This window comes from Dicentrarchus labrax, unplaced genomic scaffold (genome assembly GCF_905237075.1).
Source record: "Dicentrarchus labrax unplaced genomic scaffold, dlabrax2021, whole genome shotgun sequence".
Lineage (NCBI taxonomy): Eukaryota > Metazoa > Chordata > Actinopteri > Moronidae > Dicentrarchus > Dicentrarchus labrax.
The window spans coordinates 2,217,022-2,234,194 of record NW_026136702.1 but is presented as its reverse complement, the minus strand read 5'-3'; the positions used below and the strand labels follow the sequence as shown (position 1 = coordinate 2,234,194).

At 43.6% G+C, this 17,173-nt stretch overlaps 1 protein-coding gene across 1 annotated transcript; it reads left to right on the top strand.

The window, feature by feature from the left end:
- The first annotated feature begins 589 nt into the window (after positions 1-589).
- On the top strand, positions 590-14,607 carry socs5b (suppressor of cytokine signaling 5b). The gene is made up of 2 exons (XM_051427891.1): positions 590-948; positions 6,996-14,607. The coding sequence occupies exon 2, from the start codon at positions 7,016-7,018 to the stop codon at positions 8,708-8,710; it is 1,695 nt and encodes a 564-aa protein (XP_051283851.1). The 5' UTR covers positions 590-948; positions 6,996-7,015; the 3' UTR covers positions 8,711-14,607.
- The last annotated feature ends 2,566 nt before the right edge of the window (positions 14,608-17,173 follow it).

Below are 17,173 nucleotides of genomic sequence, written 5' to 3'. Positions count from 1 at the left end.
AGTTGCCCCCATCTGAAGGGCATAGACATCCTCCCAAAAACATGTTTCTAATAAATTAGTAGAAAGTAAACTTATTTTTCTAACATTTGTTTACTTTTACCACCTTTTTACACACATTTTTTTCTACTTTCTGCTCCTTACAGTTTCCAAAAACAGGCTCATTGCTTTTAGTTTTAATTAAGTGAATTACAGATTATCTTTAAATTAAGACACAGTAATTGACTGATATTCATACTGTAGGCTAATTCTTATGCATTGCCACCTTTTAGTCTAATCCAGACATTAATCCGGATCATAACAATCAATAAAAAGTGATCGGAACCTCCATCACTACCTGCTGCCACTTACAACCCCAACCAGCATCACCTCACCGCTCCACGTTTCCAGCTCCTTCCTCCTCCTCCTTCCTCCTCCTCCTCCTCCTCCTCATCCATTGGCGACACGAGACGCCCATCACGCGCCGGGCGCATTCCCTATCCGCGTGCTACGTCGGAAATGCCCCGCTCTCCCCGGCCCCGCCCCCTTCCCCCCCTCCTGCCCGCTCTCTGATTGGCCGGATCCGCTGTCACTCACCCGTCCGCCTCTCCGGCTCTCTGCGTGCGGACCCCGCCGTCACACTGGCTGCTAGCAGCGGCGGCGACCACGGCAGCACGGAAACCGAAAGACCCCCACCACGATGAACAACGCGGCGCTCAAAAGAATGATTTAGCGTCTTCTTTTATTTTTATTTTTATTTTTTATTTAAAAAAAAAAAAAAGGAAAATCATTTTAACTATTTAACTGGTTGTTTATTTCCCCGGTGGTTCAGTTAGTCCTGTGAATAATCGGGATGTTACCGTCCAGTAACCGAGGATCGCTCCCTGACGGGGATGTAAGCCTGACTTCTCTTAAGAGCCATTTTCCTCAGACAAAGAGAGCTTTTGAATAAACACAGAAACAGGGCACACGGTAAGAAACCAACCCGACAGAACAACACATTACTGCCCAACATGTGTGTGTGATCGGCTTCTTGAAGCAACGCGGCGCCACTTTCTTTATTTCTGTCGTTTTTTTTTTTTTTGAAGTGTCGATTTTTTTCCCCCGAAGCTAACCCGCGCTAGCAGTGCTAGTTAGCTAGAAGCTAAGTTTGACAGCTCGTAAAGCCTCCGGAGCAGCTAGTTAACCCTAACCCTGCATGTTAGATAGCTATACGTGTGCCAACATATGTTAATAACAATATTACCCGTGTGTGTGTAAACTGAGGCCAGGACAACTTGGTTAAATGTGAGTGTTAGCTGGCGTTGTCTTACGGCTGTTAGGTGTTGCGCGCTGTGTGGTTAACGTGTTAGCAAGTGCTCTAACTTGGCCTCCATAAATCTAAAGGCCCTCCAACCATTTCTATACACCAGCTGTGATAACGTTAAAGCTGAAGGTGTGCTTGTAATCTCTGTTTTTAAAGAAGTTCATGTTATTTATTTGTGTTTTTTAAAAAAAAGGGGGTTTTTATTTGGTGTGGGGAAACGTGGGTTTGTTTAATTAAAGTATGTGCGTGTTTATTTTATATAAAGTGGATTAAAATGATTCATTTAGGTATATGATACGCTGAAGCACGAAACTGGGTTTTGACACATTGACAGGGCCCATGTAAAGACTTTTATCATGTCAGTTGTTATTTTGCTTTAATGGTGCATACTCCTAAATATATAATAATAAATACTAATATTAAGTTTAGTAGAAAGTAAACACGACAAACAGTAAGACTGGGGCTTTGTTACTGTACAGTGGGAAACCAAAGCAAGTGTAAAATGTATGTTTATACAGGTTAACAAGAAACAAATGATAACTTAAAGTGGAAACACATTTTAAAAGGTTTAAATAACATAGGTATAAGTTAATGTAGTTAACATTTACACTATTTAAAGAGGCTTAAAATGCAAGTAAAGGTATATTTTGATATTAGTGGTATATTTTTCTGTCTGATTTGAATGTTTATTGATTAATTAATGAGGAGAAACTACTAACAAAGCTACACAAGGACAGAATCGTTATTACACAATCTTTGTTTCTGCACTGCTGGGAAATACTGAGTTGCTCATCGTTTGATTATATAAAAAAAGAGAAGTCGTCTTGTAGTTTTTTTTTAAAGTGTGTGTGTGTAGGTCACTCACTGTCCCCTCAGGTTGTAGCACGTTAACACATATTAAGCAGCGAGATATTCTCCGTCTCCTGGGATTATTTGGATTCATTTCGAGTGGTCATTCAGATTGTGTAAATCTGGGATTACAGACTTTAATTCAACTTCACCAGGCGAACAGTGACCACGTACTCTAAACGATGACCGTTTTTTGGTATTGTAAGCGTAAGTTAGGATAGTTAACATTAACTCTAAAGAGCGTTTGTCTTAAAATGAGAGTTAATATATTTTCTTTCAGTCAACTTGGACAGAAGTTACTTATTTTTCTGTCTGACTTGAATGTTTATTGATTAATTAATGAGGGCAAACTCCTAACAAAGCTACTCAAGGGCAGACTTGATTATTACATTGCTAATCGTTTGATTATTGTATTTATGAGGCTTGTATTTTATCAAATCCCAGGGTACAATTTGTGTTAAATAAAAGGAAGAGAAAGGATATTTATCCGACCTGGGACATATAAAGTGTATAACCGAGTTATACATAGCTTACAGATGTCTAACATTAAAATATAGAGCATGTGACACATTATTCTGGCCTTCAATGAACACCAACTATTACTGCTCACTACAGTTAGTTTTTTTATCTCAATGCAAACAGTGAGTTGCAGGAATATGTTTTAACGTACATATTCTGCTTCTATTTTAAATGTTTATTCTCAGCCAAAAACCGCAACCTGCACTCTTTTTGTGGGCCCAGATATATACGATTTAATAATCCGCCATATCAACATTTCTGTTAAAAGTTCAGCGTTTGTTGAGATTTTAAAAGATATGAAGAAACGGTGGTGATTTATCAGTCATTTACAGACCCTGTGTGGCTCTCTGCCATCCCACATATCTTTCAGAATGAAAGACGCTGCAGATATCGCATTAACTCTGGTCTGGTCTGAGCAGAGAAGGCGTCCTCCCTTAATCTTGTCTTCTCTCTCCAGCCCTCTCTTAGATCAGTATGATCCCAGGAGAATGGGTGTGTTGGGCTGCCGGAGAGCAGGAGTAGCCTAGTTCTGTTGCAGGGTTTGTGGACTGGATTGCACCATTGGTTGTGGCCGTTGTTATCAATGGCCACAGTCACAGATGATTGTATCAGACTATTAGGCTGCAGTTAAGATAATCAATCTTGAATCAGCTGAGCAGAGTTAATTCGAGGCAGACATCTGCAGCGGTGGATGTAAAGTTATAATGTATACTCTATTACACTATATGGTTTCTTTTTAAGTTGTTTGCCGCAAAGTATCAGATCAGTACTGTTATAATTGTCTGGTTTTTTTTGGTTGTCTATTAAGAATGGAGCTAATGAGGTTGTCAGAGGTTAGTCTATTACATTTTAAGTAATTTTATTTAGGCTTTTTTTCATGGTACAACTTGCAGCATTTTGTCTCTTTGCCTGTCAGGTTAGTCTTTTGCTAATTATTATCAGTTGACATCCAATGTATCAAAGTGGACTTGGTTAAAAATAAACAGACTAACAATTGCATTTTTTATTATTTGTGTGTTATTCTAGTCTGATCCAGCATGTGGTGGATATGGGTATGTTAGTTATGTGTAATGGGGTTGTTGTTTAAACTGTGGCAGCACTTACAAGAGTATAGGTGTGTTTTAATCATGCTTTGGGCACAATTAACACCGTTTTGCAGATCCTGCTCCCTTTAAGGTGCCGTGGTCACTGGAACTTTTTGTGTTTGTTTTGTAGTTTTTGAAGCGATTAGCGAGGTGAGGGATACAACACACCAACCCGGATGGAAAGTCCAGCCTCTCGAGATGAAGCTGATATAACGTTAGCCTCACAATTCCAGTTCATCTTGGAGGGAGGACAGCAAGGGTGTGAACGGGGCTGTGTTAGTTTTATAGCTCAGTGTCTTGGTGTGTGTGTGTGTGTGTGTGTGTGTGTGTGTGTGTGTGTGTGTGACCACAGTCCAAAACCACAAAACATTCAGCTCACCATAATGAAAACAGTAAATTTCACATTTTAATTTTTTTTTCCATTATCAGAACAGTTGGCGATTCAATTTCTTTTGACTGACTAATCGATTAATAATGGGCTAATGGTTGCAGCTCTAGTTAATGTGGCACGGCATTATTTGTGCGTCCCTGGGACAGCGGCGGTTCCATACAGTGTGGATACCTGCCATAACATGAGAAACTGTGATCAGAGCCCGTGCTCTGGGCACAGTGCCACTGGTTTTCCATACAACAGGAATGGCACAATAAAAGGTGTTGCTTACCTTGATGACGTGTTGTCGGTTTGAGTTCACCTAAATTGGTGTCGGCTCCTCTTACCTGCAGCACTGTATCTAACCAGTTCACAGTGGCTGCTGCTTTTACTATCGCTCAGTATCGCACAATTTTTTTGTCACCTAGAGGTCACAGTGTCCAACTATTTACATTTGACAGCGTAAATATACTCACATACTTACATGTAAAATAATTGGAAGAAGTGCTGTTGTCAGGAGATTGAGGAACGCCGTTGGTTTTTAAGGCGAACGTCGTTTTTCAGTGCAGCACTGATGAGTTGATAATGATCACATGTGCAGAATAGGAAAATCAATCTTGAGTGACAGCATTATGTCCTTCAAGTTTTTACGTTGTGTTTTGGGATTAAAGTTGTAAATTAAATGATGTGATTGCATGTCACAAAAATAGCACGATTTGAATTTGAACGAGATTTGTAGGCAATGGTACTTTTTATTATGCATCTCTTCTCACACATTCTACCTTTTGCACAAAAAGTGCATATTACACTTGGCCGTATTGTGATTTTTGATAATATTTAGATTAATTGTGCAGCCCTACTAAGTTCTGCAACAGCACGCCTTCATTGCCAACACTTTTTATGCCAAGTGCTGCAGACCTCGGAGATTAGATTCAACATACTGTCATCGCAACGCAGTAAAAAATGCTAAAAATGTCAGATACATTTACTTATATTCTAAATGTCATTTTTCATGCTTGACATTAGTGATCATGCTCTCATGAACATGGCCATATTGTAGGAAAAAGTTTGAAAATTAAATTCAGATGCATGGAGAAAAAAAATGATAATTTTGTAATCAAATCTAGTTGCAAAATAAGTCCTGGCCACAGCTGGCAGCACTGCACGACTTGCTGAGGATTAGTGTGTCTGTGTGTGTTAACATAGGCTTCATTGTTTATAACAGGAGGAGTTTTAAACACAGCTTTGAAGCAATAACTTCAGTGATTGTAATTAACTCTGAATCGCAGCAGAGAGGTGTTACTACATTGAAATCCACCAGGGAAATTATTAACACTCGGCTGAGTTGGCATTTGGTGAAAAGCATGTGGGTGCTTTGGCTTTGCATATTGTTTGTAAGAAATATCTAGTTTATCAGTGGAGCTCCGTCTCAAGCCAGCGGCGATCACATCGGGAGGATGGATTTTTTTTTTTTTTGCACTGGTAGGACCCCCCCCGAGAGAAGGAAAGGAAGACGTCACAACACTAACTCGGGCTTTTTTGGACCATCCACGGCACATTGGCTGATGTAGCTTAGCTGTGTGAATAAAAATATTCTTTCATAGCAACAACTTTAACAAAGGCTGTTTTTGTATCACATCTAATGACTGTAAAGTGGAGAGACATTGTCATCTTTTGTGAGTACAAAGCAAGTCAATGTGGGGTGGGGGACGCTGACGTCATGAGTTTGTTAGTGATGGCCTTGGATCTGCCCTCAGCAAATCAACTTAATCAGTCATGTGCTGCAGACCAGTCCGGTTTCCTCTGCATAACAGAGGCCTTGTCTATCACAGCTGACGTCTTTATCAGTGTTAAGAGGCAAACTTCACTCTGCACGCAGGTCGACATGATGCCTGGAGAGCAGCTTTTAGAAAAGAAAAGAAGAGGGAGGGAGGGAGTGATGGAGACTTTGTTGTGTCCCTGTAGCTTTTTAAATGGCACATGCAATTAATGCTGACAGGGTTAGAGATTTACATTTTCAATAATAGCTCCTACAAGCACTGTATGACGTGCTGCTTGCAGCTTCCTCGTGGATAAAGTCAGTGTTGGGTAATGTTAGCAGTCACAGTACACTTCAGTTTCCTTCAGAAAGAAACAAGAAGTAATAAATGTGCACACACGGTGTTGTAATTCACTTTTAGGAACAAGGAGTTGCAAAAGCCTTTTTGGTTCTGGACATTTTATATTTTGGCTGTTTGCTGCAGTAATTTGGATTTACCGGCAACACTAAAATATGTACCCTAATGCAACCGTGAAGTCCAGAAACAGTGTCTGAAACAGGGAAGGAAATACTGCATTATGGAGTCCTTCGAGGTTTTTGTGTTTGGCAGGCCACCTACCTGTGGTGACTTTGCTCTGTGTAAAGTTTGCATCATCTGAACGCAGTTTGGTGCTACGACTTCCAAATCCCTGTCAGATTTCTAGTAGAGTGATAAATCAACGCCATATGTGAGTGTGTGTGTATGTGCATGTACATGTGCCCCTGTCTGCTGCTGTTACAGGGAAAGTTTTTGGTCAGGTCTAGACTGGCTCTGTAATACAGTACATACCAGCAGATCAGCTGTGAGCAGATCCTGGGTTCATTTATAGCTGTGGCCTTGTGTCCCTGCACGTCTGCCTGGCAACTCCTAACTCTGCTGTTCCAACTACTCAAGCTCACCCACCTCTCAGACACTTTGGCCCCGTTATACTCTCACCATGTCTAATTACTAGATACACAGTAGTCTGGGGAATTTAAATGTAGGACATTCTTTATGTAGCTGGTACCTCAGTGTTAAATGTGGGCGCCGTCGCTGTTGCGAGATTTCTCCACCTGTGATTTAATCAGTTTTGTCTCCCGTTATCTCTCCAGGTCCCAGGGGGCTCCTATTGATGAAGAAAGTGGGCAACATGTGGAGCAACCTGAAGAGCAAATGCCAGACACTGTTTCACAACAACAGTTCAGGACCCAGTGAAAGCAGGGTTGAGGCCGATGCCGTCCACTGTGTGTTGGATCTTGGCCAAGGAGGCAGCTCAGGTGAGGCTCAGGCATCAGGAGCCTCCAGCCCATCACGCAGCCTCCTGCCGGTGCCAATGGTGACAACAGGACGCCGCCATCATCATAACTGTGTGTCCGACATCCCTCAGATAGTAGAGATCACCATCGACAAGGACACTGAGGATGTGCGGGGGGGATCAGGGGGTGTTCCCCTGGCCCGGAGAGACTCCTACTCCCGTCACGCTCCATGGGGGGGCAAGAAAAAACACTCATGTTCCACCAAAACCCAGAGCTCCCTGGAGGCTGACAGGCGGTCTGGGCGCATACGGGGGAGTGGTAACCGTAGGGACAGGCGTTATGGAGTCGGCTCCATCCAGGAGATGAGCGACTCCGTATCTGGAGGACGCAGTCTGAATGCTCGGTCTTTGCGACAGAGGCTGAGTGATACAGTAGGGCTGTGCTTACCCCTTCCCGCTCGCAGATGCTCCCGCTCTTCTAAGAACCCTGTCACCTCCAAACGGAAGATTCACCTGACAGAGCTCATGCTGGAGACCTGCCCCTTCCCACCAGGCTCAGACCTTGCACACAAGTGGCACTTGATCAAGCAACACACAGCACCGGTCAGCCCGCATTCCTCCACTGCCCTGCTGGATGCCTTTGACCCAGCTCACCCCTCTCCTGAGGACGAGGAGGAACGTCTGCGCGAGCGCCGCAGACTTAGCATCGAAGAAGGTGTGGACCCACCACCTAATGCACAGATCCACACCCTGGAGGCCTCAGTGCCGGGCTCCTCTCTCTACAAACTGGGACCAAAGATGGCTCCTGGCATGGGAGAGGCCTCTGGGGAAGGCCGGGCCTCGGGGGCTGGCAGCTCTGTGGGTGCTGGATCATCAGGGGCCTGTGGGCAGGTGCTGGCGGCTGCAGCGTCAGCCCAGGACTGTGACTCTGAGGAGGATTCGACCACCCTCTGTCTGCAGGCCAGGAGGCCCAAGCAGAGGCACGCTTCAGGGGACGGTCACCTTAGCCGGCAGCAGCCAGGGCCCTGGAAGGTTCACACCCAGATAGACTACATCCACTGCCTGGTGCCGGACCTATTGCAGATCACAGCTCTGCCCTGCTACTGGGGCGTGATGGACCGCTACGAGGCTGAGGCGCTGCTGGACGGACGGCCAGAGGGCACCTTCCTGCTGCGTGACTCAGCCCAGGAGGACTACCTCTTCTCCGTTAGCTTCCGCCGTTACAACCGCTCTCTGCACGCCCGCATCGAGCAGTGGAACCACAACTTCAGCTTTGACGCCCACGACCCTTGTGTTTTCCACTCTTCCACCGTCACGGGGCTGCTGGAGCACTACAAGGACCCCAGCGCCTGCATGTTTTTCGAACCGCTGCTCACGGCGCCTCTCCATCGGACCTTTCCCTTCGGCCTGCAGCACCTGGCACGAGCCGCCATCTGCCGCTGGACCACTTACGATGGTATAGGCTCTCTGCCGTTGCCCCCTGCCCTGCAGGACTTCCTCAAGGAGTATCACTATAAACAGAAAGTACGAGTTCGCTGGCTGGAGAGGGAACCGCCACTCAAGGTCAAATAGGGTGGCTTTCTCCAACGCCTGTACACACACTGCAGGAGGATTACAGAACTTGAGAAATTCCTTGTTAGCCAATTAGAGGCTATACTGACATGGCTCTCTTTCTGGTGAAGGATGGAATTTAAATGTAACAAGCTATACAAGATTCATTCTAATCTTTGTTTTAGTTATTATTTACATCACAGAAAATACATATGATTATATTCAGTATAACGCTGCCTGGCGAGCACACGTTTTTTGTGTTGGACAGGTTGTTTTCGACAGGGAGGGAAGGCACAAATATCAGTGCTTTGTGTCTTTTCTCTCCTGCTTTGTGCTAAATGTCTGCCTGATCCCACAACATCACCCTGCCTGTAGACCTGCCTGCATGCCTCCCTTGTTCATCCCAAATTGCTATTTAGGCCCACATGGCGACATTGTACAGTTCACTTTGTGCTTTCTCTATTTTTATTTTTATTTTTTGCTTCCTTAGCTTGTCAAAGCACCTAGTGGAGCACCTTCCCAAAAGGGTTTTAAGGGTGTGTGTGTGTGTGTGTGTGTGTGTGTGTGTGTGTGTGTGTGTGGGTGGGTTGAGAGGGCAACTGGAGGTGCTATTGGTATATTGCAGTCAGAGCTCGTCCCATGGATAGAGCTACATAAGGCACATTCTTTGCCATCCCTTTTGCACGCATGAGAATCAGCCAGAGACAGGGACAGATTCTGGGAGGGTCCATAGAGTTCAGGACAAGCACATCAGGGAAACGACGTGCTTTCTGAGGACTATAGATTAGTCCTTAAAAAACACTAGCTCTTCTTTAAGCAGTAACAGTGAGTGATGAATAATAAATCAGTCTGCTGTGTCCTATTTTGTGAGCAAGCTTAAACTTTATTCCCACGGAGCGGCATTGCTTTTCAGAACATATTCTAAGGAAATAATTTGACAACTCTTGCCATTGTTACAGTTGTCAAAGCAGTCACTGGCCACAGGCACTTCAGGTCTGTGCACATTTTACTGTGCATGTACTTCTTCCTGAATGAAAGTTAGCTCCCATGCTAACGTTTGAGCAGTCTTTATTGAATTGTGTTTTATAATTTTAGTTTTACTCACCTGCTCACTTCAGTTTGTATCTTTTGGTGGCATCTGGCATACGGACAGCTTCAACCCCCCCCCATATCCCATTTTGTATTTCTTTCTTCACAAGACACTTGAAACATTGGTGCAGATGGCTTTGCACTTTGGTTACAGTAAGGAATGCTAATAAGTCTTTGCAGATGAATTGAGGGAACATGTGTAGTCGGTGAAAACTATGAAAGTTCAAAATGTCCCTTCTAAAACACGATAGGCCCCCATATGGTCACAGATCATGGGGGAGGACATTTAACATCACGTGACACTCAACAAGAATCTGCTTGTTAAAATTGTGAACTACAACTCCCATATTCCCTTTTTCCTTACTAATTAATATTTCTTTTGAGCTATTCTTATGAAGCACACTGTGTCACCAGCAGGAAAGAGCTGATCTACTCCTTTTCTTGGGAGTTGCAACTTACGACTATCAAAGCTCTCAACTCCGATAAATCCCCCCGTAGCCCCGTTGCGTTTATAGTCCCAGTTATAGCATCGAGTGCAGACAACGCTCAACTCTCGAGAGGTATCTGTTGAGAGCTTTAGTTAAGGAATCTGAATGATTTCAGTTGTGTGACTTTGGGATAAAGACACTGCTGGCTAGCCGGTCATTTCCGTTGTGTTCTCATTGTGAAGAGAAATTAAGTGTAACCTATGTGCCTTTTTTTTTTTAGAGAACCATTGATCTTGTTCCATAATAATTTGCTCTTTAGTCCCGACTTGGAGCAGGAGGTGCTTCGGATGCCATCAAATGAGACTGAAGAGAATAATAACGATGCTCTAAGCTCACTTACTAAATGGTGCTTAGTAAGTTTTTCTAACGGATCCAATTGTAGTGGTGCTACGTTGATTAAGCTATGACAGATTACTGAAATGATAAGTTGTACATTAGTTAACATCTGTTGTCACTCACTAATGCATGCATTAGTCTCTTGCCACATTATGGCCTGTATGGTAGTATTAGGTTTGTTAGTGGGTCCAATGCCAGCCCTATTGTAGCATATTTCAGTGCAAGATATCCCTCACATGTGGTTCTTGTCCGCAACTTGACATATAGATCTGAACGAGTGGGCATGAAGGTTAACTCTTCACTGTGAGCATTTTTATCTGAATTATCCAGCTTCTGATGCCCAAGTTCGCCATCAGCAACACTGTTTGTCTTTACTCTTGATTAATAGGAGATACACATTACCTGGCTTTTTCAAACTACAAGAAGACGTGGTTCCTTTAAGGCAACATAAATATCATTAATTGGACACTATGTAGATAAAAAACCCTGCAGGTAATGTGTAAAACTAAAATATTAAAGCATGAGATCCTGATCACTAGAAAGGTTAATCTACGTTTTCAAACTAGTTCATATTTTAGTTTTATGTGTTCGCTCAGTCGTGTTTCTATCAGCCCGCACACGTGTTAAAAAGGTTAGTGTAGTTCTCGTCTGTGAGGATGAATCATGAACAAATGTCGTTTCTTTACCCATGAATATCTGAGTCTGTGACCAAAGCTCTCGAACACAGCTATCTGTAATAACTAGTAGGCTGAAGCTTATTAATGTGCTCAGTGGTGTTGAAATAAAGCGAAAATTATTTTTCAGATTTACAAACGGAGTGGAAGTCGGCTCCATACGACAGTAGACCTTTTTTATGCAGGTGGTAAAAGCTAATTGGTGACGGTCTCTAGCCAGTTTTAACCTTTCATTCACTGTATTGTGATCAGAACATTTCCTCATAAAAGTCCCAGAAATGTTCCACTGCCCCGCACTTTGTTCTCAGAAAGCTTGAATACCCGTATGTGTCCGAGTGGCAGGAGTGAGTGAGTGAGTGTTAAGCCGAAGGGGAATAAGGTCGACATTTTGAGTTGCTCGTCCGTGCACTTTTCAGGATTTTTTTTTTTTTTTTAGCATCCACACTGTCAAAGAGAAGAAATGTATATCTATATGAAAGCGCACATCGTACTATCTCGCTCACTGTCACCTGTCTTATCATGCTACTTCCTAGCAATAGCATACAACTCCCTTACAGTGCCCCCCCCTTGCAGGCACTAATCACAGGCTAATTTTACCATGTTGGGATATAAATTTACTGGGTACTAAAAGGGCCACTCTGTGTTGCCTTATGGCTGCTGTGTGGCTGAAGGAGGCCTTTTTTTTTGTTATTATATCCAACTGCGCTCTCTCTCCCATCTGGCCACATCCCTAACATCCCTGTGCTGATGTGGAGGTGACTGTGGGTGGTGCAGAGCGAACTAAGGCCTGTTTGTCCTGCCCTCTACTCTCTATCCAACCCTGTCAGGGCGATGTTAGGCTGAAGTTAAGGAGCAGGAGGAGGAGGAGGAGGAGAGATGGAGCAGGCTCACTGAGAGCCCTGTTGTGGCAACAGCGTGCTCACAGAGTGGGCTAGGGATTTGTTGAAGTAAATAGCACTTTAATTGTGTATTTGTGTTATACAGTACAGTCTGCAAGTATTAGGAAAGTGGGCTTTTTTTTTCCTGTTGTGTTTGCTCTGCAGTATATTGGATTTGAAACGACAGGTGGGCTTAGTGACAACTCAAAGCTTTAACTTTAAAGAATGCATAAATATTGGGTGAACATGGTAGGAATTGTGCTGCTTCTTGTACAAACTTAAGTCATCATATTAAGCATTTAGTTAAAGATCTTTTGCAATCAGCCACTGCTGAATTCTATAACATGCTCATGTATGTGAGCAGACACTGTCTATGGTGATGTCTTGCAAAGGCTGAAACTGCAGTCATCTTTATTCTTGCTTGTTTTGGTCATTTTTATGCCTTCAGTCTGGTATAAAAAACATGTCAAACATCCCGCTGCTTTGACCTAAAATTGGGGCATTGCATATGAAAACAGCTACATTTCCCGCTCTGTACATCCAGTATCAACACTCTTAAACGTACTAAAAGCAGAGAGTTGGCACTTTAACCTGTTTATAGCCACTGTTTTGTCACCAATACGCTGCCGACTACGGAGCCGAAACAACTGAAGAACCTTCTACCGTCCAAATATTTCCAGACAGCACTGTTTGTGTTTTAACTCAAGATGGCGAGACTTGTGTGAGTGTTACGAGAAGGAAGAAAAGGAGGGGAAAAAAAAAAAAAAAAAAAGCCGGTGGTCCTGAAATATTTCACTTCTGTTCAGGCGTCGTAAGCCGTGTCGATGGAGTCGCGTCCTCCACCGCGCTGCAGACCCGGTGCATCGCGTGTGCGTCGTGTGGGACTATATTAGTGTATGGACAGAGCCACACGGAGGGTTCCAGTGGAGGGGAAGCTAGAGTCGACCGTGAGGGGTGATGACAGTGACTCCTATGAACAATGCCTCTTTAAACCCCCCACCCACCCCCCACACACACCCTCTGTCCCACCCCCTCCTTATTCTCAGGCAGGCCCCATTGCAAGGAGAGTCCCAGGACCCTCTCAACCCAGTTTTCCCCATGGGAAATATCTGACATTAACCGTAGCACATGTTTGCCATATAACCCGTAGATTTAGGAGAGAGAGAGAGAGAGAGAGAGAGGAAAAGAAACAAAAAAACATTGTATGTATGATGGATGATGGAGTTCTATAATAGGAGCCTGATGAAAAAGAAGTTTTATTCTTCTGTGGTGCATTAACTGTCACACTTGCACACACTTGCTATCACATTTCTTCGGACACCTGCACTACCCCGAGGTATTGACACACATCCGCACCCTCCCACCGCCCCCGCCCCCGCCCCCTATGCCAGGGATGTGTAAACATGGACCACATTTAGCCAGCACCACCCTTTCTGTGTTACCCATGAAAGGGAAAGCAAAGATGGGTGTTTATGTGTATATTCTATGTTCTTAATAAAAATAAAAAAAATTAACAAAATGCCGTGAATTGAACTATTTTGACCTTATATTGTCATTACTATGACACTATTTAGCTGCACTATGAGAGCCTCGTTTGTGACAAGAAACCACTGGGTCTGGTCTGGATGAGAGACAGGCTGGTCGCGTCGCTAGCTGTCCCCATTAAACTACAGCAACAGCCCCCGGATAAAGGACTCCTACCCCGCCCCACCTCGGTACGACTCATGGTTTTAGCTCTTAGAGGACAAACAAACAAAAAAAAAAAAAGATATTTTAAACATTGTTTCATGTTCCCATATATATTTTAGAAAGCTGGGTTAAGTGCTATATGCAAACAGAAAAAAAGATGTATGAAAGAATTATTATTTTTCATTATTACTTCTCCCTAATATGCAATGGAGTGTAGTGTAACAATGGTTGCAATCCTCTGTCACTTTAATGCTGTATGTGCACATCGGTTGCTGTGTGGATGTGGGTGCCGAGGCAACAGGACTTGACAATGATGGGAACTAATGGTTGTCACTCTGCAGCGCCGCCGCCGTGTTCCCGGACCGCCTTATTCGTTCTGACCAATCACAAAGAGCCCTTTAAATCCCGGGGGGCCGCAGCCACCGCCACAGGCTGACCGAGCTGTCGTCAGGCGAATATCGCTGTTTCCATTTTCTTCTGCTTTTTTCTTTCCTTTTGCTTTCCCCCCTTCCCTTCTTGCTGTCAGGTAGGATTTGGAGCGTGTAAATGGCATAATCATGTTCACATTTCACTGTCTGTTCTGTGTATCTGCTTCACCATTCAAAGAGAGAGAAAAAACCCAGTCGTTTTCCAGTATAACCTGTTTCATTTTTAAGAGCCGTATGATGCGACACTTGTAGCTGTCACTCTTGGTGCTTGGCTTATGCTTCATTGTCTTAATATTCCAAATAAAACTGTTAAGTGTAATCCACACTGGCCCATGATATACTGTTGTGTATGGTTTTTTCTTTATCATGCCGCAGTACACTCCTTGTGATCTAGCAGTGAGTCAGGCTGTGATTTGGGGACGTGTGGTGGTGAATCACTGAAGGCAAAGGCTCCACTTCCAGTACATATTCCAAATAAACTGTACTTCAGCAGTGTAGTCAAGTTTCCCACTAACATGTTGATAACATCACACTCGAATCATTTCATTCTCTCGTGGCAGCACTGATTGAATAATAACACACTTTTAATCCCTGTGACTGTTTATATAAAGAGCGATATAACTTTATAAAATCAAATGTGACAACATACTTTGAATGTAGTGAAACCTAAAAGTCATATAATTTACTTTCACCACTTTTTAAAATCTAAATTTGACATGAGAATCTCAATATCACCGCATATATTCCCACATATTGTCAATTTAAATGCCATATGGATATAAAAATAACCTCAATTTCATACACAGTCCATTAAGACCTTAACGAGCAAATTCCAGGCATTTAACAATGAGTGCACACACACACACACGCACTCATTCAACAGCTAAAATAAAAACACTGCTGCAGCTCTGAGTTGTGGCTTACAGGCAATGAAGCTGCTTAACTAATGCAAGCTACAGAAATATCCATGTTCAGTGATTGTTCAGGGTTCCCACACACCTGGAAAACCTGGAAAATGTATTAAAATGACCAAACATCCTGGAGAATCCCTCGCTCAGATCACCTGTAAACCTGGGTGCTTATTTAGTTTGAAACTCGACTCTCAGGATGATACTTCACTTGTGGTGATCTATTTTGACGTCGAGTCATCAATGTAAGTTAGAGGAAAGCTGTCGTAAACTATAGTCAGTTTGTTGGAGACCGCAGTGGAAAAATCTGCTGCGGTGAGAACAGCCAAGAGCGCCACGAACGCGAACACCTACCTGTGATCAACCTTCATGAAGGAGGATAAAAACTGGGGTTAAATGTGTCAGTAACAGGCCTCCAGGTAAATTAAATGACTGTTTGTGGGCAAGAAAACTCCTTGAAAATGTCCTGGAAAGTGGGAACCCTGGTGTTATACGTTGATGGAGATTCCCCTGGACTCGACCTGTGGACCCCGAGAGGGCAAAAACAGCTTCACCAGTGGGTTTCTTCTAGCTGTAAATTGCATAAAGCCCTCACAACCAGCCTGTAAGACGCAGAGGATGATGGGATAACACTGTGCCTCCCGCCTGCCCAAAGAAAACGTTACACCACTTCAATTTATAGAGAAATGAGTAAATACTAAAATAAATCATATTTAAAAACTGATTTATTCTTCCCTGTTCTTTGATTTATTTCCGTCTACAAATGAGGTTTATTTTAGTTCCACATTTGAATCGATCTGGATGAATCTGATCGACAAACTGAGTCTTTGCATCAGCAACTAACAGGATACAGAAAACAAATATGGGAATAAAGCAAATGGAGCGGTGTAAAGTAAATACAGCTTTCATTAAGAGCAACTAATTCATACAAAAATGGGCACTGAGGAGAATGAGAATGTCTCCAGTTACAGGTTACTGCCTTGTAGTCTCACCTATAGTGTGCAGCTGCTGGTTCAGATCCCCCACACTCCTCCTCCTCCTCCTTCCTGCCATACCTTCAGCCTAACCCCCTCAGCGAGCCCAGCAGCAGCTATGCAGACAGACACGACCAAGCTGCCTGGAACTTCACAGTTAAGTATTTGTTCATTTGAAATGAAGTATAAATAGCATGTGGGTTATCGGTTTCAAGTTAGCTACCCAAGGCTTATGAATAATTGACGCTCACCCAGGAGGAGGGTGAGGGTGAGGGTAAGCTACCATGCAGGGCAGCAAACTTTCTGTGGGCTCAAAGAGAGGACGAGAAAACCATCAAAACTGAGTAACAAACTCAGAAATTTACTACAGTGTGCTCGTACCCGCGCTCTCAAAACACCGTCTCCTGTTAAACCCTCTGGCACAACCAGAATAGAAACCAAAGCAATAACTCTCCAGCAATAAGTTGTGGAATCTGGAGTTGGATGTGGGTCACTGGCGAGAGGAGGAGGAGTGCAGATGATGAAGGTCTTGTCAGTACATCAGCAAGCCAAACCCTCCAGATTTCATCTTGAGTGTGGCCCAGTCAGCTGTCTGAGACGCCTCCTTATCGGCCCGGCGTGCTGGCCTCCGCTGTACACTCTGTCTATCTCTGGTTGGCACATTGAGCTGCAATAAGCAGTTGTTGCTGGCAGCAGCATCAAAAGACGATGTCAAGGGTGAGAACTATTGCACTGTTTTCAAGATAAAACTTTTCTTCTTGCCAAGAACCTTATTTTGTGTTTTTATGTCATTTGATAATGAGGGTTCACACAGAAACGCAGTGCTTTTTGGGTAAGAAGCACTTATTCAACACACTTAAATAGCCCAGTTCTACATAGCTTGGCAGTGTACAAAGGTAACATAATCTGCCCAGCAGCACCTCTGCAGCTCACTAGAACTTTACAGAGAGCCAAAGTTAAACGGGAACTTCCAGGTTGTGTTCCAGAAGTAAGAAAACCTCATTCAAACCCCACAAAAAC